The sequence below is a fragment of the Colobus angolensis genome, unplaced genomic scaffold (assembly GCF_000951035.1).
Source record: "Colobus angolensis palliatus isolate OR3802 unplaced genomic scaffold, Cang.pa_1.0 Scaffold112, whole genome shotgun sequence".
Taxonomy (NCBI): domain Eukaryota; kingdom Metazoa; phylum Chordata; class Mammalia; order Primates; family Cercopithecidae; genus Colobus; species Colobus angolensis.
Window position 1 is genome coordinate 7,442,837 of NW_012112253.1, and position 22,936 is coordinate 7,465,772.

The window sequence follows — 22,936 nt, forward strand, 5'->3', positions numbered from 1 at the left end:
AAAAAAAAAAAAAAAAAAGAGTTACTATTTGCTATTTGCTAGTTTTCTCCTGAGCTGTTTTGCTTAACTTTTTCCTCAGTGATTTCCAATATCAGTTTGGATAGCAGAAAACTCAGACATTTGTCATGTTTGTTATATATAACATTTTTTCAGTTTGCTACTTTATTTTGTTTATAATTAACATAAAAATTATAAATTTTCACATGAACGAATCTATCAGTTTTTCCTTGTCAATGTCTAGATTTGGCCAGGCTTACCAAAGCCCTCCCCTGATCCAGTGATGTGACTCCACCAACTGATCAATCAGTATTTTTCTCCCTTCTTTATTATGCGGTCTTTGTTATTCTGAATTTCTACATTTGTATAGGTCCATTCCCGACTTCTCTACTCCAGAGTAGAACTTGTATCAGAACTTTTTGGAGGGCAATTTTACAATATGTGTTGAAATGCTATCTGAACTCCACAATGGATCCAGTTCAGCATGGCAAGAAATTTAACCTGCAGCTTTCCTTGCCCGAGGGCACAGGGGCAGTACATAAATGTCTTCTCCAGGCTGGTTGGTAGTATTTAAATAAACTCAGTAAAATAAATATTGAAAAATCTCGAAATGAGGAAAAATTAATGAGATTTATACTCTGCAATACTATGCAGCTTAAAAAAAAAGATGAGAATACACTAAAAATACTCACACTACCCCCACCCTGTGGGCTCAAAGCTACATACAGTAAAAAACTAAATTGTAGAAATAATGTACATACATAAAATAAGAAAAGACTTTATATTTCATTGGTTGCATTTGATTATTTTTATAATTGATATATTTATAATAAAAGTAACAACTGTATCACGTACAATAAATAACTAAAATAAATAAGGAAAAAGAAATTTGTTCCCTTTCAAACTTTTTTGAAGTGCAGACATAGTGGATGACAGATCCTGGACATAAATCCATAGCTAGGTGGCAACAAAACCCACTCTTTTTTTACCCCGGAAGATTACTTATTAACTTTGTAGCCTATAATGTAAAAACAATTCCTGTGCAACTTTTGTTAGCTGTGTGGCCTTAAGTAATTTTCTCCACCTCTCTGTGCTTTCATTTTTCCCATCTGTAAAATGGGAATAATAACTGCATCTACTTTATAGAGCTGCTGAGGGGATTCCATAATTTTATACATATAAATTATTTATAAAAATATATGGCACATAGTCACTATTTAATAAGTGTTAGCTACCCTCACTTTTCTCATTGTTATTGCACAAAACACACAAATACGGAAAGAAAGGTATTGATATCAGGTAGAGTTGTGAAAATAATAGCTACAAACATGAATAAAATTACTTTTTAAAAATGAATGTACTTTATCATTCCTTTTCTAGCAATACCATTCCACTTTGAAGAGAAAGTAAAATACTAATCAACAGAAAAAAAAAAAAGCCATTACTAGGTTGACATGAAAATAGAAATATAATAGAGTATAAAAATAAAATAAATTGGAAGAACTCTTGGAGGGAACTAAGCTCCAATTTCAATTTTCACTCTAATATTTTCTGCCAAATATTGGGATTTTGAGCTTCTTTCTGTTGTCTGCATGGTACGATGGGAGGTTGGGGGCAGAAAAGGAAGCCTAGAAACTCCCCATGGGGAGATTTTAATATAGACAATTGCATAAAGCTTACATATTCAGGGTAAGAATAAGGAAGGAGGGACATATTGTACCATACATGAGTGGACATAAATCACGACCTTGGTGCTAAGTGGAGAGATTTATCATCTGAGTTGATGCTACCAGTGTTGTTTGAAAAGCCTCAAGCAAAAGAATTTAAGGAAGGACCTAGATTGGTAGGTCCTGGGATTGGCAGTATCCCAAGGTGACTTAAACAGTACTCCTCTCCAAGGAAACACATCATCAACTATGACGTTTGAGTACTCTCCACATGAAAATCCAAGGAATATAAGTGTATACTTAAAAATCCAAACCACAAAAGGACACATGACACCATGAGTAAGAGCCAACAAAATCTGAAAGATTTCAGATTTTGAGATCTAATCCAATATATTAAATCATAATGTTTAATATGTTAAAAATCATGTAAGAGACACTTGAAGATATAATCCAAAAGAAAATGAAAAACAAGAAAAATTGATGAAGCAAATAGAATTTTGAGAAATGAAAACTACAATAATTGAAGTTAAAAACCCAATGAATGAATTGGATAGGATTTTAAAGTGCAGAGAACTAATACAGTCCAAGATTTTCCAAAGAAAGTATTTAGAAGGCATCACAAAGACGAAAAAGATGACAGATATCAAAGAGATGTGGAACATAGATTAAGAAGGTTCCTGCACTGACTGGGAAGGCGTTAAAAGTGACAATATTGGACTGTGGCAAATAAAGCTGTTAAATCTAAGATGACAACTAAAAGAATAGCAAGAGTGTTTCAATTCCTAGCAAGTGGAGGAAAGATATAGAAGAAACAAAAAGACACAGAACAAACAAGTAAACACTACTATTAATAAATTACAGATTTAAATCTAAATGCAATTGCAAATGTCATTAATTTTGCAGGGATTACACGCTACAATGAAATGATAGTGATAGTGAGATACAAGAGAAACATTTGAAACAAAAAGGTTGAAAGAAAAGTACAGAAAAGAAGACAAGAAAGGTGAGACAGTAGTGACCCCTTATCTGCAGTTTGGTTTTCTGTGGTTTCAGTTAGTCGGAGTTCCAAAACATTACATACAATAAGATATCTTAAAAGAGAGGGGAACACCACATTCACATAACTTTTATTACATTATCTTACCATAATTGTTCTATTTCATTATTATTGTTAATCCATTACTGTGCCTAATTTATAAAGTAAACTTTATCATAGGTCATGCATGTATAAGAAAAAGCATAGTATATACAGAGATCAGTACTATCCATGATTTCAGACACCCACTGGGGGTCTGAGAACATATCCCCCATGGATAATAGGGGATTACTGTACAGCCATACGAATATTGGTCACCAAGGTATTTAGGAAAAAACTGTATTAGCAAGAAATAGGTTGCTTCATATTAATGCTCCAATCAACCAAGATAATATAATAATTTTTAACATCTGCAAACCAAATAACGTAGCTTCAAAATATAGAAAGCAAAAAATGACAAAATTCAAGGAGGGATTAGACAAATGTACAACAATAGTGAAAAGTTTTAACACATCTAAGTAATTGATAGAACAAGCCAAACAAAAACAAAAATCAGTAAAAATACTGACTGAATATGGCTTGAATATGATAAGCAAATTTAATCTAATGAATATATAGAGAGAACAATGCATCCAATGATCTACTTTTCAAGCTCACATGGAAAATTGACAAAAGTCCATTGCTGGATCAATATTTTCTAACCATAAAGCAATTAAGCTAGAAATCAGAAATGAAAAGATAACTAGAAAATCTCCATATACTTGGGAATTTAGCAATACATATCTTAGCCAAGGAAGAAATCAAAAGAGACATCAGAAAATAGCTTTAACTAAATTTGAATGATAATGAGAATATTACATGCCAGAATGTTTGGCATGGAGCTAGAGTTGTGTTTACAGGAAATAGCAGAGCCTTCAATGTTTATGTTAAGAAAGAAGAAAGATTGAAAATAAGTGATCTAATTATCCATCTTAAAAAGTTAGAAAAATATAAGAGTAGTAATTAATGAAAAAACAAGCAGGAAATAGAGAAGATTAGTAAAGGCAAATGATGCTTATTTCTAAAGACTAATATAATTGATAAATCCCCATCAAGAAGAAAAAGGATAAAAAACAGTATCAAGCATAGAAGAGTAGACAATGCAACAGATCTTACTGACATTAAAGAGGAGGATGTTATAAACAACTTTAAATCAACAAAGTAGAAAATTTATATGAAAGGGACAAACTCTTTGAAAATTACAATTTACAGAAACAGATGAGAAATAATAGAATGGCTGACTATATATATACCTCCAGAATATTTCATCCAAAGTCATCTCCAAAGGAAAACTTCAGGCCTGGATGCTTCAGCAGCTAATTCTATAAATCTTAAAGGAAGTAATGATATCATACTCCCATAAACTCTTCCAGAAAAAAAGACGGAGAACCTACCTGACCTTGTATTATGAGTTTAGAATAACCTAGCCACAAGAAAATTTCAAGAACAGAAAATAAGTCAATCTCACTGATGATCATAACCTCAAAAATCCCAAGCAAAAACAAGTAAATAAAATCCAGCCAGATATAAAGGGACTATAGAACAGCAATGCTGGGTTTATTCCAAGAATGTAAGATTGGTTTACCATTTGAAAACCAATCAAAATAATTCACCACATAAAGCAAAATAAAGCAGAAACATAACATCATTTCAATGAATGCAGGCAAAAATGTTAGGGAAAGCTCAACTCATGTTCAAAATAAAAACTCATAGCAAACTAGGAACAAAAAGGGAACTTCCTTTATCTGATAAAGCATATTTACAATAACCTACAGCAAACATCATTCTTGAGGGTGAAATGTTGAAAGCTTTCTTTCTGAGATCCCAAGAGAAAAGAATGCCTCAAAATACCAATTCTAATCCACATTGTATGACAACTAATAGCCAGTACAGCAAGTCAAGAAAATGAAATGAGTAAAAAATTTCAAAATTTTTTGGCCAAATTTTTTGGCCAATTTTTTGGCCATAAAAAAATGGCCAAAAAATAATACTCACAATAGTTAATATTTTTATGTGATTACTACCTGTCATCCACTGGTCTAAACTCTTTATATATACTAATTCATTTAAACTTTATGAAGATGCCATTTAAACTAACACCACACTGGAAAAATGTGGAAAAATTTGAATGATTTTCAAAATTTCCAGGGCTGGAAAAATGAAGAAAAAATTATTCTTACATGATACATTTATCTAAGGAAAAAATCCAGAATAATAATCTTCACATAAAAATAAGATAACTAAGTTTACCGTGGCTATTAGAAACAAAGCAGAAAAATTAATTTCATGTCTATATGTGAGTAACAGGTAGAAAATGAAATGTGAAAAAAGATGCCATTTAAACTAACACCACACTATCAAGTACTCAGGAATATATTTCACAAAAAAATGTCAGACTTCTATACAGAAAACTCTAAAATAAGAATGAGATAAATTAAAGACAATCTAAAGAGATATTACACTGGAATATAACAAGCTCATATATTAGAAAACTTAAACATGTATCTGGATATCAATTCTTTCCCAATTAATGCAGTCCTAATAAAGATCCCAATAGTTGTGTGTGTACAAGTGTATTGTGTGTCATGTGCTTTCTAGAAATGGGGTTGGGCGACACACTCTCCCACATAGCCTGTCAGATTTGCCTTCTAAGAGCCAGGGCAGTTGACTAATGCATTTTCCCCTCAGCAACCCACAAGTTCAGATTTCTCAAAAATTTGGCACCTCAGAAGTACAACTTCTGTATTAAAATGGTTTAGAAGGAGGGCAGGGGACATTCACTGGGTTTATTTAAGACACAGAGGAAGAAAGTCAAGTCAGTGGCCAAAAAATAATACTCACAATAGTTAATATTTTTATGTGATTACTACCTGTCATCCACTGGTCTAAACTCTTTATATGTACTAATTCATTTAAACTTTATGAAGCAAAACTCATTATTGTTATTCCCATCCTACCGATGAGGACCCTGAGTCCTAAAAGTTAAATAAGTTGCCTAAGATCATTCACTTCCAGTGACAAAACTGGGATTTGAACTCAGAAAATTGGCTTACGATCCCGTCTTCACTGCTTCTGTAGTAGGCACTTTAAAAAAATGTAAATAAGCCCATATTACTCATGTAATCTAGCTGAATATTCCTGTTTATAATGTTGAGGATTTAATTCAAAGACACTCAGTAGTTATACCCCTAACACTTAAAACCTTACTAGACTCTTTCCCCGTGTATCATAGAACATCTTCCATAGAAAATCTGAAGTTGAAGAAGCTTGGTAAATCAAAGCTTTCCCATCTCAAGATAAGACACTTTGTAAAACAACATTTTCATAGATTTCTCCGGTTTTCCTGACTTGAGAGCTCCCTAAATCCTCAGAGGTAATCCCTGACTTGGGCCCTTATGAAACAAATGACTTTAACTTCTCAATTAATGGAAAAAGCTCAAGGAATCCTCTTCATTCATTCAACCACATGGGCTCACTAATATGGAAGAACATTGTTTTCTAAATCCTCAGCCTCCCAAGTTGCTGGGATTACAGGCATGTTGATTTTGTTGAAAATGTTGTTTTACAAAGTGTCTCACTGTGATTGTGACCACATCCCAGAATGTGGGTGCAGGTATATTCTCTGGGTCCTCCCCCAACTGGCTGCCCCACTGCACTGACCTTGTGTCAATGAGATTATTTCCTTGTTTCCAGGGCTTGGACAAATGAGGTCCTCTGACTCTTCTTCCCAGGGAAATGAAAACTACTGGTCATATTCTGCTGTAGGTTCTTATTTTGTCCTGTCTTCTACTAAAGGCTTTCCTTCGCATATGCGTGGCTCTACACTAGCCTGTGATTGCTTTCCTCACACCTGGCCCCCTCCTTGATCTTTCTGTCTTCACTCTTTGTCCCTTTTGATATGTCACTCTTGAATTAAACACAAAATGCATCTGTCTCTCATTCCCTATGGCCCCATCAGGATTCCAGCCCTGTTTAACCTGGATTCCAACCACTTAACTGGAATCAAATCTGCATTCCAAGCCCACTTAACCTCAGGATTGCAACCACTTAACTTAACCTGCTTGCCCATCTTCTGCTTAGTATTGTTCACATCATTCCTACCCAGGGAAGTTGTACTTCTTATGAAGGTGGCTTCCAGGTTTTACCCTGGAACATTTGTAGGAATAACTTGCCTATTTTAGGTCTACTTTAATCTCAGTATCTCCTCTGTGGAGATTTCCCTAGCCACTCAAGGACGCAAGGGTTAGAGCCCTCACTCCATAATGATAGAACATATGATACGCTTCACTCTCCTGCACTGCTCTGCCTACTGTCTAGCATAAATGTTGCATGGTTTTTGTTTCTTTGTTTGTTTTTTGAGACAGAGTTCCACTCTGTTGCCCGGGCTGTAGTGTGGTGGTGCCATCTCGGCTCACTGCAACCTCCACCTCCCAGGTTCAAGTGATTCTCCTGCCTCAGCCTCCCGAGTTGCTGGGATTACAGGCATGTGCCACCATGCCCGTCTAATTTTTGTATTTTTAGTAGAGATGGGGTTTCACTATGTTGACCAGGCTGGTCTCTAACTCCTGACCTCAGGTGATCTGCCCACCTCAGCCTTCCAAAGTGCTGGAATTACAGATGTGAGCCACCGTGCCCAGCCAAATGCTACATGTTGAGTAAACTATATTGGCTTCATACATACATTCATTTAAAATTTGTGTAATATTAGGGAAGGTGACTAGAGAAGAGTAGGAAAAAAGGAATATAGTTCATTCCACATAAATGCAACACCATTGGGGTCCCCCCTCATCAGTGTCAGGGAAGCCTTGCTTTGAGAGTTTTATGTATTTCTATATTTTTGCCAGTTGCCAAGAGTTGAATAAAAGTTTTCCTGGTTCTTAAGCACTGAGTTACAATGGAATTCCAACAGGGTTACACATGACATCCCACTTGAATGCCCAGCAGGGACTTTAAGGTCACTGTAATGATGAATGGCCAAGAATTAATAGGATTTGAGCCTTAGAAGCCTTCCTGTGTTGCAGCTGGGCAGAACAGTACTCTGTTCATGGGCTGAAGACACATCTCAGACATGGCCACCACAGCTGTGCTGGGCACAGCTGCCCCTCAAAGCACTGCAGGGTTGGGAGCCTGTTTAAATCACTCCGCCCTCTTCTCTCCTCAGACACATTTCCTTTTACATTACCAACTGCACAACAGCCACATTTGTCTTTTAGAGATGCTCAAGAATGGAGACAGTTTTACCAAACAACATGATCTTCCTTCCCGGGTCTTGACCCCACTCTGCGTCCTCTTATCATCCTTGCTGCCAATACGTCCCTCGCTGAACTTTCTTCCATTGACTTTTTCCATCTCCTCAAGGCCTGCATGACGTGCCTCATCTCTAGGCACTGCCAACCGCACCTCCGTGGCATGGACACACTAAATCCCTTACATCTCCCTGTATCTCCCACACAGTCTTGAGCTTTGAGCGTTTGCACAAGGGCTGTCCACTCCTGAATCCCTCATTCATCAGTTCTTTGCCCAGCTATCTCTTCCTATTCTCAGAGATGCTGATAAGTTTCTTCTGCTTCAGAATTGCCTGCGGTCTGTCTTTCTCCTACATCTCTTCCTGGGCTGATCAGATCTCTCCCAGAATTCTCTCTTACTGTTCCCTACCACTAATGCTACTGAATTCTAATTGGCTATTACTCTGTTTCTCCCTCATTGAAATAGAGATTCCTTGAGGATAATGACATTATAGTGTAGTAATGAGGAGGACAGGTTCCAACCCAAGCTACATGGCTACTAGTTGTGTGATCCTGGACTACAAATGTAATCACTCTGTGATTCAGTTTCCTCATCTGTAAAATGAGGATATTAACAATCCTTACTTTATAGGGTTGTTTGAATGATGTAGCTCCTCAAAGTAGCTCCTCAAAGGAGCTAGTCTGTTTAAAGGGCTTAGAAGAGTGCCTGGCTGGCATGTGACAACAGTTGGTGTTGCTATCACTATTGTAATTATGGATGTATTTCTCATTCCTAGACCACGTCAGTGTCTGAAACTCAAAAACTGATAGTTGAGTGAGGAAATGAATAAAGAATTATGATACCCTCCTCATTTTACTATTCATGTTTATTTCCATATATGTTTATAGTAAACATTTTGAGGGTAAATGCAAGAATCTTTTGCCAATTGATATGAAACCTACAAGAATAAAGCATATAGGCATCATATCTGTGAGCAAAAATTCTGTTGTTTTTTTCTTAAGATATTAATAAGGGGTATAACTGTGTAAATTCAATAGAAATTCATCAACTTTGTTTAAAATTAGTTTATAACTTATTTTTTAAACATACATGTTAACTATGCTTATAATAAATGGGCATTCAAGGGCAATTTCATTGGCTATGCAACTAAAAACATTAGTATTTACATAAAGTTGCATATTAACTACTTATATTTCCTGATGTTAATATCATTTATGGATTCCTTGCATTTTAATGCATAAGACTTTCACTTGTTTTTTAGCACCACTTTTAATCTGTTTACCCATGCAATTCCAAAACAATACATTCTTTACTTAAAGAAACTAGGCTGATCCACGTAGACACGACCAACAAAGTAAGAATTAATCCTTAGAAAGAACATGGTTGACACCATTCTAGATTAAAGGGAGAAGTAAGTTAATAATTCAAAGGAAAAAAATTAAAAACCTTCCATTTATTGGTGCCAAATGAAAACTAACTAATGCAGAGTTGATAATGTATAAAACAAAACAAAACATATGAATCTACAGTCTTTCTTAACTGGAGTTCCATTAGACAGTTGAGCTATCATGTCCTAAGATGGGGGTGACAAGCTGTGGGTAGACTGTGAATCAAATCCAGCATGTTTCCTGTTTTTATAAATAGAGTTTTATTGGAATGCATATCATACCCATTCATGTACATATTAACTGTTACTCCTTTTACACTTTAACAACAGAGTTGAGTAGTCAGGACGGAGACCATATGTCCCACAAAGCTGAAAATATTGCCAACTTTCTCTAAAAAAGGCCAGAGAGTCGTATCCTGTCCTAAGACATCCATATATGTGGTGAACTAACTTCACATTTATCCATCTATGATGGTACTAGATATGTATCTTTCTTTGGAGAATTGGAGAGAAAAGTTACTCAAGGCATTTACTAAGTTCCGTGGTTCAGATAGAAAAGGCTCCTTTTTAGCACATTTGCTTCTCTTTTTATTTCTGAATAGGGTGACATTTTAAATATCTATAAGTTATCACCCAAACTGATATATTTTTGAGTGAAAAATAGGGACACTACTAATATTTATGCTGGGGTGACTGGAATAAACTAGGCCTTATGGTCACCCCAGTTGTGAGGTACCACCCAACTGTGAAGTTAAGAAGTCAACCGAAGTCAGACAGGCTAACCCAAGAGTGTTTCTTTAGTTCGTGTTTGTATTTTCTGACCTCCCTTTCTCCCACCCCACTGCCATAACCCCACTGTCATTGTGGATAGCAGGTCTACATCAAACATCACAACACAAATTTAGAACTTACTTTTTAATCCTTTCTCCAAAAGAAGCTATTTCCTCCAAGATGTTTTGAACAGTTGAAACAATATCCTGTACCATATAGATTCTTTCGATCAACCCCTTTTTCTCCGATTCCTGGAAAACATAAAAGCAAGACTTAACTGTGACTTCATTTTTTAACATGCCGATACAGAAAATATTATAACATGTTATAATAACAAGGATTTATACCAATAGAGTGATTACAAGAGATAAATCACTGTTTTACAACTTAAATATGGACTCCCCGCCCCCAGAAAAAATCTGTTCACTCACTCAGATGCTACCATTCCTAATGTGCAAGCCTCAGTTGCTACCTCATTGTCATGAGGTGATAAAGGAAAGCCTCACAGAACCAAGCACTTCACTTCCCTGTGGAGGCTGCTGCATGCCTCACAGAACTCTGCAATCCCGTCAGTCTGGCTAACTCTGACTTCCTCTCTGTCTCCACAGGTTTTCTGCAAGATCACCCTGTATTCCTCTCCTATCAGAGACGTTCCTGGCATGTTGGAGACAGAGGTAGTATGATTCCTAGTACTGGAACATCTTAGTCAAACTCTGCTGCATTTTTAAGCATGTTTTAAATATATTGCCAGCCTGATAACATTTCATCCATCCTTTGGCAACCACTTCAGAAACAAAGCAAGCCACTATGGACATGCTACAAAGTAACCCTATAGTGTACTGCTGGGGCAGCAGCCTACCCAGATTATTCCCTTCTGGGATGATCAGCAATTGTGATCTCCTCATGACATTGGAAGCACATATACATTCATCTTCCTTAATCTCCAATGCTTCATGTGAAATGGAATTCAGCTTTCTAACAATATTCTCCTTACTTTGTTTACAGAAAACCTTACATGTGTTTTAGCATGCCAGGTAACTAACAGTTATGCAGGTTACTTAGAAATCACTCAAATGTCAGAAGATTCCCTAAAGAGTAGTATTTTTACACTATTTTTAATATTCTGATGCTATGTTCTAGCTCCCCTATGGACTTTGCTGTAATTGGGATGTAGTCAATGAGCTCTCAACTCCTGTCTCTCTGGGTCATTGTAGCCACTACACCTATTGTATGAAACCTAAAACCTCAAACAGCTCTTACATAACTTTTTTCCCACATAGAATTTTAGTTGGGTGAAAATTTTACTAAACTATGAAGCAAACATTTCTAAATTTAAGAGGACATTCCTATAATACTATCTGTGCTGCAAAAGGAAAAAATAAAATCATTTTCATCTTGTATCCTTTGTTCCATCAAATTGGAGCCATGGATGGAGTGAAAGAGAACCCACTGCCAATAGGGATTGCTGGTAAAACCACCAATATGACACAAATCTTGAAAAGCACAGATCTCCCTTCTTGCATCTGCCTTTATGAAACTACTTGGCTGAAACAGACAAAGGAACAACACAGGCTAGAATGCCTCACTGCCGCCCCCTCTCCAGTAAAGGGTACTGCAATGGTTTGAATAAATTCTTACCAACAAGACTACTCCTTTATCCATTCATTCTGTGCAGAAGGAAAACCAGGTCCATTGTTTCCTTTTGCAACATCAAACTTTCAAGATACTTTTAGTTTTTTATCCTAATTTGAATTTTTTCCCCTTACTCTAATTCCTCAAGCAGTTTGTGTCAAAAATTAGATATGCTGCCAGAGTGTACTAATTCATGAGTCCACTGACATCTATTAATGGACACAATGGTGAAAACCCAGCTCTGTCTGCCACATAAGTATTCATGTTTATAAAGGAACATTTGAAAGAACGAGGGAATTTGACCCAAAGGTCAAAAGTGGCTTCCTCTTTTTGGCAGCATCCAGTTTAGGTCAAAACAATTTCTTGGAAAATGACTCAAGTTTCCACGTCATTCAATTTAATAAAAACTTCCTATTTCAATTTTTTTTTCCCCTATGAAACACCCAAATAGGGAGGTTCTGGTTGTGAAGAAAGCATGAGTTAGTATGCCAAAATAACGATGCTCACGAGTCCTGTTACTTTATAAAGAATTTGATGTTTGGAGTATTAAATATCCAAAGACCAGGCTAAAGAGTCTTACTATATCTTGAGTAACAGAATAACTTATCATCTGGACTTGCTTTTTAAGAGTAGAAGTAAACAGAAATAATTTTTGAAATATGGATGAACTGAAAACTTGGTTTTATTATATTGGTGGACCTACAAAACTATTCCATTTTTATTTCACAAATACATTATTTTCAAATAAACTTTTGTGCATTAAATTTGTTGATCATCTGGATATTTTAAAATGACACAAGAAGAAGGATTATTTGTGATATACATTCATATATTTTAGTCAGTTACTAGCTACAACTGTCTATATACCCATGTCAGGATTACTTTTCAAAAGAACGTACTTTTTAGTGGCATCTTTTTATTTCTAATATTTCATGAAATTGTTATCAATCACCTTCAGAGGTGTCATTAAATTGACACCTTAATTGACTCCACTGTAGACCATAATTTTAATGAATAATACTTTCTGAGGCTGGCCAGAGTGGATCATGCCTGTAATCCCAGCACTTTGGGAGGCTAAGGCGGGCGGATCACGAGGTCAGGAGATGGAGACCATTCTGGCCAACATGGTGAAGCCCCGTCTCTACTAAAAATACAAAAATTAGCTGGGTGTGGTGGCGCGTGCTTGCGGTTCAAGCTGAGGCAGGATAATTGCTTGAACCAGGGAGTCAGAGGTTGCAGTGAGCTGAGATGGCGCCACTGCACTCCAGCCTGGCGACAGAGCAAGACTGTCTAAAAAAAATAAAAGTAACACTTTGTACAAGCACTTAGGTACCTTGAAAACTCACAACAAAAATGTGGTACATGGACAATATTCTCAATCTCTTTTTAAAATATTGAAATCTGTATATACTTCATCCCAAATATTTTCAAAGGCACTGTATTTTTGTATTCATTTACAGGAACTTTTCCTGTCAAACATTTTTTCAAGACAATATGTTGGAACATTTAACAAAATGTATGCTGAAAAATAAATGCCTTCTAAATTTCTTTCCATTAATGGTCAGAATGTGTATTTATTGTATTAAAAATCACAAGAATTCTTCCCATAAAATAATCTAGGCCAGGACTGGTGGCTCATGCCTGCAATCCCAGCACTTTGGGAGGCAGTGGTGGGCAGATCACTTGAGGTTGGGAGTTCGACACCAGCCTGGCCAACATGGTAAAACTCCGTCTTTACTAAAAATATAAAACATTAGCCTGTTGTGGTGGCACACGCCTGTAATCCCAGTTACTAGGGAGGCTGAGGCAGGAGAATCACTTGAACCTGGGAGGCAGAGGTTGCGGTGAGGCAAGATCGCGGCACTGTACTCCAGCCTGGGCCACAGAGCAAGACTCCACCTAATAAAATAATAATAAAAATAACCTAAAGTATAACTTCAGAATTTAAAAATTGAATCATGCATAGCATTTGACCTTTTATATGTTGCTTTCGTAGAAAAATGAAGTGATTTTTGGCCACTTAAAAAAAAAAATTCACTTCCATTCAGAAAAAGCTTCCAAAAATGAAATTAGAACTTCAGTCACAAAAAATTTTGAATAAAACTTTCCAACTGATTATGACCATAATTTAGAGGGTTTTTTTTTCCACAGAAGAGTCCAGTTTTGGAGAATGTCTAAGTTAACTGAGGTATCTTCAAAGGTTCAAACCTTTCTAAAATGATGATGGGTAAAGAAAAAGTACATACTGCCATGCTGACGTTTATTTTTATATGTGATGTATCTTTATCACACAACCTTGTTGATATCACAACTGTGTATATAAAAAAAAGTATAAGGGTGGACACTAGAACTTTGCAAGTGGTGGAAAATTATTATCACTTGTCTGGATGCAATTAATGAATAATTAGTGCATCACAGCCAACACCAAGTACATCTCTGCCTCATATTTCTTCATTTTGGAGGAATATCTTATTAGTTACAATATTGCTCCATCAAAATTTGCATTCATATTATCATTGTAAAGTTAAATAATTCTCGATAATAAATGTTTAAATTTATAGTGGCATTTCTGATGTTAGAAATTACAGTATTTGTAGAGTTAACTTGCAAAGGTTTATTTTGTTTTCATATATTAGGTAAGAAATGAAAATAATTTCACAAAGTTCTCTGATACTGTGTTTGCATCCTTTAGCAGGAAGATTAACAGCTACTTGGTCATTTTTCATATATGTACAATGAAATCTTGAAATGGAAAATGATATAAATTAATGCAGAAGAAATAGTCATTTGATCTAAATGAAAAGTCATGCTCCACAGAGAGAGATATCAACACACATTTTTAGCTGTATGCATTAAAATAATGTTTTCAGAAACGATTTTCTTAGATACTTCCTCCTGAAGTAGCTGTTGAGGCTTCTTTGGCAAGTTTGTGACTTAGGTTTACACATGTCAGTGACATGATCAAGTCAAGGCCCCAGGGTATAGAAGAAATGTAAACATTTATTGACAACTGTTTGAGAAATGTACTCTCTACATGATTATTCATTAAATATGTAATGTTTGTTTTTATTTACATATCAAAAAAGTAAAAAAGTGCACATTTACTCACTACAGTGAGTAATTATGCAAATATTTAACATATACCTACCCTATTTCTCATCTCCCTTACTAACCATTCTGAATAGGCAGTTTGAAAGCTTCCTGCATCCTGGCAGTGGCCACAGCTTAATGGGCCAGTAGACATCACATGCTTTCTACCACTGCCAGAAGCAAGAAGGGATTAGCTCATCTGAGAGCACTTTGTTTTATTATGGACCATGCAAAAGCTTTCCTTTAAAGCTGGATGTTAGTCATTCAGCCCCTGAAGAGAGTCAGGAAAATAGAGATGGGTCATTCCTGGTTGTTACAGTTAACCTGGTGTTAGTCTTTGAGAACTCTGGTCACAGTGCATGCATCTCATGGGCTACTAGTAACGACCACGGAAACAGCTGAAAGCTTAAATTGAAAGCCTAAGCAACACATCCCACCTTGTTATAGTGGAAATATTAAATAAAATAGTTTAAAAACAAGGATAATTAGTAAATGAAAACTTTCTGGGAAAACAGGGATCTGTGGTGAACCTGAATTACTTTTCCCTAAAATTCTTTAGTAAAGAAACAAACCAGTTATTTCCAGAGTATCTTCTAGACAGGGAGAAAAAAAACAACAACAAAAAAACCACGTTTTTTCATGTGTTTCCACCCCTTCCTTAAAATGCCTGAACTAGGCATTTGCTACTCATGTGAGAGAGGGAAAATTTCCATCTGAGTTAGGTATCTTTACGGTTAGCAGTAAATGTAGTTTTTGCTCTCTGAAAGGCTTTAAAAATGACCTTTGGACAATGTGTGTTTATCAAGGTATGGTAGCTTGTATGATACAAGAAGATGATTATATTTTTGTAGCTTGGATGCTTCATTAATATCTTCCATTACCCTCTTTTTGGCTATACCCTGCTTGAACTGGGGGATCAACAGGTAAGACCAGGCTGTTTTATCTGATCCTGTGTTCTTAGCACCAACAATTGTGGTGGGTCCATCCTCAGTGCTGCTACAGTGCTTGTTTGATGGAGAAATAAATGGATACAGGACAAAAATAGTTTATCAGGTTTATAGTAGTATTAAATAATTATTTACATTGACCCAAGAAATAAGCAAATGCTTGCGGTTTGCAAGAAGATTCTAGACCTTGTAAATATAGCAGAATGACTGAAAGGCCCAACTCAAGCTTGATGGCTTTTGTTAATCCTCTTCCTAAGGATGCCAGTCTATGCTGACTACTGTTTTTGTTCTCTCAATCTGCATTATACCTCTATCATTTTAATCATCCTAATAGCAAATGTGCTTTTCACTCTCTGTACTGCAAAATTTATCTCTTTTAAAGTAAGATACTACCAATTTTATGGGTCTTTTCTCTTTATACCTAGCAATATACCAATGGACATATCACAGGATGTATTACATAGCCTTTAGTATTAGTATTTCCATGTATAGGAAACTGAAGTCCAGGGAAGTTAAATGATGTTATATACGGCAGACCATGGAGTCAGAGAACGGGGTTCAACTCTGGTCCTGTCATCTACTAGCTTGGTGATCATGGCAAGTTCTTTACCCTTTCTGAATTTCAAGTTCAATATTTGGAAAATGTGGATCATTGTCATTACTCTGATTGGAGTGTGGAGAAAATTAAATATTGTCACATATGTAAAGTACCTAGTATATTCCAGGTGCTTCAAAAACGCAAGTTACTTCCCTTCAAGAAGGCAAAGCTACAAAAGAAGGAACAACCTTTTGTCCAGTTTAAAGAATACTGGGATTAATTTAAGTTTCAAAGAAAATGATCTTCCAGGACAAGTCTACTCATGTTGCCCTGAGTTGTATGAAAGATCATCTGCAGTTCCATCTGCATCATGCTGGCTTTATTTACACGTTTCAGATTGAACCAGGGAATGTGGCGATAACACAGTTTAGCAAACACAACATTACATCTGCTGTTGCTACCAAACTGCCTAGGAAGAGTAACAGTGATTCATTCAGAAAGACAGAACTGCTCTCACATGTGCTTCTATTTTCCCTTAACATATAAGGCTTCCAATTTACAGAGGGAAATGTGTAATAAAAATAGTGAAGGCCACTGGTGTGATTAAATAAATGAACAAGATTATTATGGCTAAATACATAGTTTTAGATTCCTATATTTGAAAAAGAGGAGTATCACTTCTCATTACAATCGTGAAAAAATGTGGAAGCATAAGTAAAATTCACATGCTTTAGGGGTCTACTTTGTGAGCAAGACTGCATCACCAAATAAGAGATGAAAGCATGGATTTTGTCAAATTTCATAAGGTTTCCTTTTTTTTTTTTTTTTTTTAGTACACAATAAAGAGTGGCATTCATTGTGAGAAAAATAACAAACTAACTTGGTAACCTAAAAATATGCATCATATGAAGATGAATACAAGCCCACTATTTTTCATTATTCATTTATAAAACGTTAAAAGGATTGAGTATTTTTGCTAACTTCTGTAAGCAGTTGAACTAAGAACAAATAATGTGTCTGTGTTGTAACACAATTGTTCTTTTTTAAAAAAGAAAAAACATTTTAAAAATCAGAGGGCAAATCTTTCCTTCCTTAAGGCCTTATTGACGTTGTGTCTCCAATGAGTATAGCACTATAGGTGCAATAAACTAGCTTCGAGCCTCTGGCAAAGAATTAATACCATCAAAATGAATTTACAACTAAGAATTAATTATATAATCAGGGTGTTACTTTAAATCTCTCCTACATGTTCTGATTTAGAAAACTTCTCATTTCTCTGTTAATTCCCTAAGCAAAACTAGAGACAGAGTCCTGAAAATTGACCATGTCAGAAAAAATCCTTTTGACATGCTTAAAAACTGAATAGTAGTTGTCACAGAATGAACAGAATTCTCAGAAGAGATTAATGCAAAAATTTTTATCTCAAAATCCCCCCAGTAATTTCAATCATCTAGACTAAAGATGCAAAAATATACCTTTAGACTTTAAACAAGAATATGTTTGGTCTGTTTCATCCCACTGAATATTAAAAGGCTATAATTTGAAAACTTAGAAAATTATAAACATTAGAAACAGATTGAGTGGCATTTAGCATGAAAAAAAGCTTAGCATCTGTCATAACAAAGAACAAGCAGCAATATTTCTGATACATGAAATTAAAAATTATTCTTTGGGAATCCCAGCAATGCACCAGGAACTGTCATTAATAATTTCTTCCCATAAGGCATTTTTGTGGGCATGCGGGGACGCGGATGCGGACGTGGACTCATGCGCGCGTGCACACACACACACACACACACACACAGTCAACTCCACAGCTCATGCTATTAAAATGGAGTGGGGAGATCTGTACTCTTTCTGGAGTGTACTTCTTTCTCAAGTAGTTCTTTTGCTTTGGGAAATGAATATAAAACAGTATTTGGATTTTGAATCAATATCATTTCTAAGTGGTTTTATATTGCTGTATCTGTTCATTACATAAAGCACTTACACTCTGTACTGGTATTTACCAACACTTTTTTGTGTGTGTGTGGCCTGCAACATGGATCTCATCTAGTATCAAATAATAGGGTTGAAAAAGTAAAAGGAATAAACAATCAGCTCAATAGGAAGATACTCATAAAATACAACTGAACAATTGGCAACAGATTAGGGAAAAAATATATTTGGAACCTAGACCCTTGAAAGATTGATTTCATTAAAAGTCACTCTGTACTAAGTGACAGAACGCCATGCCACCACAAGGTAAACAGGGCTAATTTCTATAACTGTAACTACTGTAGATAAATATACCAGGAGCAGCAGTTGCTGGTTTAGCTGTGTGAATCCTTTAGTTTTCTCCCAGGTAGAGTAAAGGAGTGGGTATAAGATAATATGTGATTCGGCAATGGAACAAGTTAAGTAATTATTATTACTTTAAGACTCAGCTCAAACATCACCTCCTTTTAGCAGTCCTGCCTCACCTAGCATTTCTCCTCTCTTTCCCAACATAGCATTTACAACAACATTACAAACCTTGATGAAGGCAGTAATCTTAGGGCATTGGGGTTATTTACTATGAGCACCTTGGTTATGGTTGTAATTTTTGTATTCATAGAGACTCTGGTACAAAGACATCAATAAATGTTGGCAAAATAATGCAGAAAAATGAACCAATAAATTAATGACAGGTTTCCTTCACAACAATGGAGCATGGTCAAAAATAAGATTTAGACCAGAAGACATAGGTTTGAGTGTTGCCACTATCCTGGCTGATAAATCTGATATGCTACTGAAATTCTCTTAGCCTTGGTTTGTTCATTTGTAGACAACAGAATATACTATGAAACTTAATATTTTGTTTTGAGTACTGAATGAGCTACTGCATATAAAAGCAGTCTGCAAATTGTGAACACTCTAAAATATTAATATTTTTATAAATCTAATTGCTTAAATAATTCTTACTTGAAACGGCCTTGTTTTATTATTCTTGTTTTATTTAATACTTTATTCCAGTGATTATTTTTCCCTTGAAGAAAAAAGCGGTATTTCCCCCTTCCTATCAATTATCTCATAAACTCATTGGATAATTGGGTGAGTCACAGTAAAACGGATGAGGGATTTATTTATTTTGAGATGAAGTCTCACTGTCACCAGGCTGGAGTGCAGTGGCACGATCTCAGCTCACTGTAACCTCCGCCTCCGGGTTCAAGCAATTCTCCTGCCTCAGCCTCCTGAGTAGCTGGGACTATAGGTGTGTGCCACCATGCCCATACAATTTTTGTATTTTTAGTAGAGACGGGGTTTCACCATGTTGATCAGGATGGTCTCAATTGGATTTATTTTTAAATACAAAAGACAGAGCTACTATTTTCAGAAAACCAATCACTTCTGGATAATCAGGATGCAATGTCCAATGTCTTCTACCTTCTCATGATGTGACAATTCTAAGTAATGGGAAATGAATATCTAGATGCAATACAGGTTTAGTATCCTTTATCCAAAATGCTTGGAACCAGAAGTGTTCTGGATTTTGGATTGTTTTGGGATTTGGGAATACATGCTTCATGCTGATTGATCATCCCTAATTTAAAAATCAGAAATCCAAAATGCTCCAGTGATTATTTACTTTGATAATTAGAGATCAAAAAGTTCCAAATTTGGGGGCATTTTGGATTTCAAGTATTTATAATAGGGCTACTCAATCTATATAAACTACGCCTCTGACGATATTTGGTCAGACAATTGCACATTCGCTAAGAGAAGGATATGTAATTCATCCAACTGAGTCTAACATATCACATTTCATAATATTTGAGAATAACATACTATAATCCTTAGAAATCAGAAAGATCTACTTATACTAGCAATATTAGTGAGCTTGACAATAAGAAGGATGCTCTGAATAATGTTCAAAAAGGCCAGATTGATAATATTTCTGGATGACTTCTAAAGGTTATGAAGTCAAAACATTTTTAAGAATGAGAGTTTGATTTTTTTTTTTTTATTTTTTTTTTTTTTTTTTTTTTTTTTTGAGACGGAGTCTGGCTCTGTCACCCAGGCTGGAGTGCAGTGGCCAGATCTCAGCTCACTGCAAGCTCCGCCTCCCGGGTTTACGCCATCCTCCTGCCTCAGCCTCCAGAGTAGCTGGGACTACAGGTGCCCGCCACCTCGCCCGGCTAGTTTTTTGTATTTTTTAGTAGAGACGGGGTTTCACCGTGTTCGCCAGGATGGTCTCGATCTCCTGACCTCGTGATCCGCCCGTCTCGGCCTCCCAAAGTGCTGGGATTACAGGCTTGAGACACCGCGCCCGGCCGAGAGTTTGATTCTTAAAAAGAATATCTGAGCAAGTAGATTTGTCAAAGGACTACAGGAAATTGGGAGGGCAACCCCCTCTCATCCAAAACATGCATAAACTGATAATTAAGAATTGGCTGGAATCCACTTCACTATAAAAGGCTTGAAAGATGGTATGATAAAAATGTTAGCAATTAAGTCACTTCATCACTAAAAACCACATTAAATCAAATTAAAAGGACTTAAATTAGAATGCCCATACACTTTATTCCCCTGAAAATTATCCATAAGCAGGTCTTTTACAATATGCCCTGTATATAAATTGTATATCCCTGAAGGTGAGTGTGTGCACGTGCAACTATTGTTAACCATTCAAAGATACTCTCTGGCTTTTTATTTTCTTAAAAATACAACACTGTATCATTGTAAGTATCACTGCTTATGTCATAGTTTTAAAAATTACTAATCTAACCAATTTACTATGTTTTAGACATTCTGAAGAAAGCACAAACAGGCCAGGCATGGTGGCTCATGACTGTAATCCCAGAACTTTGGGAGGCCATGGTAGGCGGATCACGCGAGGCCAGGAGTTTCAGACCAGCCTGGCCAATGTGGTAAAACCCTATCTCTAATACAAAAATTAGCCCAGTATGGTGGCCCATGGCTGTAGTCCCAGCTACTCCGGAGGCTGAGGTACGAGAATCACTTGAACTTGGGAGGCAGAGGTTGCATTGAGCCGAAATGGCACCACTGCACTCCTGCCTGGGCGACAGAGCGAGACTGTCTCAAAAAAAAAAAAAAAGAGCACAAATGAATTATAGACAAAACTACTCTTATTGTTAGATTGCAAGAAGACCTCCATGAACAAAAGTTTTCTCTGGTTAGGATATTATAGATCATCTCCTCTCTCTTTCTGGCACAAGGAAACACAGGGAATGAGGCACGGTGGACTTAACCACATCATCCAAAGGACTCTACAGGTTAATTCACAGTGAGAACTCCTTCTAGATACATGCCATTTGCTTCTCCCACTAAGAAGGCCCTGTCTGGGCAATGAGGAAGGGACTAGCTAATCAATTTAGAGGATGGAAAATCATTTTAAACACTGAAATTAATGGTTTTAACTGTACTTAAATTTTAATGACAAACTAATTTTTGAAAATAAAATATAGGTACAATATCCATTTGCATCCTTCTATTATAATATGCTCCTCAGTCAATCAACAAAAATGGATGTTTCTTATTTTCTTAAAGGAAAATGTCCATATGTTTTTCATCTACAACTGATATAAAAGGGTCATATTGTTTTTCATAAACACTGTCAGGCAATTGTGACTTCATTGATGATCCTAAAAGGACAGATCATTCAAGTCCTATTTCTGACAACCTAGTTATGAACAAACCAACCCACAATGCAAGCCTTAGAGCACTGTTTCTTTTCGATAGCATTAAGCAGGGCTTTTTTTCTTTTATTACATGCCCTTATGATTCCTTCTTCCTGATGTTAATAGAAAATGCTGAAATATTCTATGTAAGTGATTGTTGGGCTGGAAAAAGAAAGAAACTCTAATGCAAGTATTTATACCTTCTGTAATGAAAACAAGATATTATTGTCTTGCATGACCTTTCCTAAGTATGGGATACAGCATTTTACACAATAGTTTCTTGGTTCATGCTTCAATTACTGACCTTTACTGTGTAGAAAATTAATGCAATTTTCATTGTAATCCATCCATACAAATAAGGTCCACATGGAAGGATTCCACATATGGAATCTAATACAAATAGGAAATGTCAACTGATTGCTGTTGGCTGAACTTAGCTATTATCTGTTTGTTCTGGAGTCCCTAGAAAACTAGACTTGTAACAAGCAATTTCTTACATGAGCCATCAGGTATTAGAAAGGAGGATTTCCTCTTTTCAAAGTTTAGCTTGTACATTTCATCTGCTAAAAGGCAAAAACCTAGTTACCTGAAAGTTCTATGTTAGCACTGAAAGTCCGCAAAAGAAAAGGCAAAATTGTGAAGTCTACTCTGGTTTCTAGTACAAGTTACTACCACGAACTTTTCACAATGCTAAGGAACAAGGGGTTACAGTGATGTCATTTTACAATAATCCCTGTTCCAGACAATAAAAGAATGACAGACCCCAGACAGTGTCCTGGTCTGTGCATGAGAGACAGGCAGAACATGGCAAAGCATTCATCTCCCAAGGAAGTTGTGCCAACAGGCCCCAGCACGCTTTTATCTTCCACAGTCGTTCGTGATGGTATTTGGTGGGAAGGAGCACTGGCAATTAAAGAGTGTCACC

At 36.1% G+C, this 22,936-nt stretch overlaps 1 protein-coding gene across 2 annotated transcripts in view; it reads right to left on the reverse strand.

Moving 5' to 3' along the window:
- MCTP2 (multiple C2 domains, transmembrane 2) overlaps positions 1-22,936 on the reverse strand; it is a 194,614-nt gene that overhangs the window by 16,394 nt on the left and 155,284 nt on the right. For both annotated transcript variants that reach the window (XM_011957959.1, XM_011957951.1), the window contains one exon: positions 10,286-10,395. In XM_011957959.1, coding sequence (XP_011813349.1) covers positions 10,286-10,395 — 110 coding nt within the window. The remainder of the gene's footprint in view (positions 1-10,285; positions 10,396-22,936) is intronic.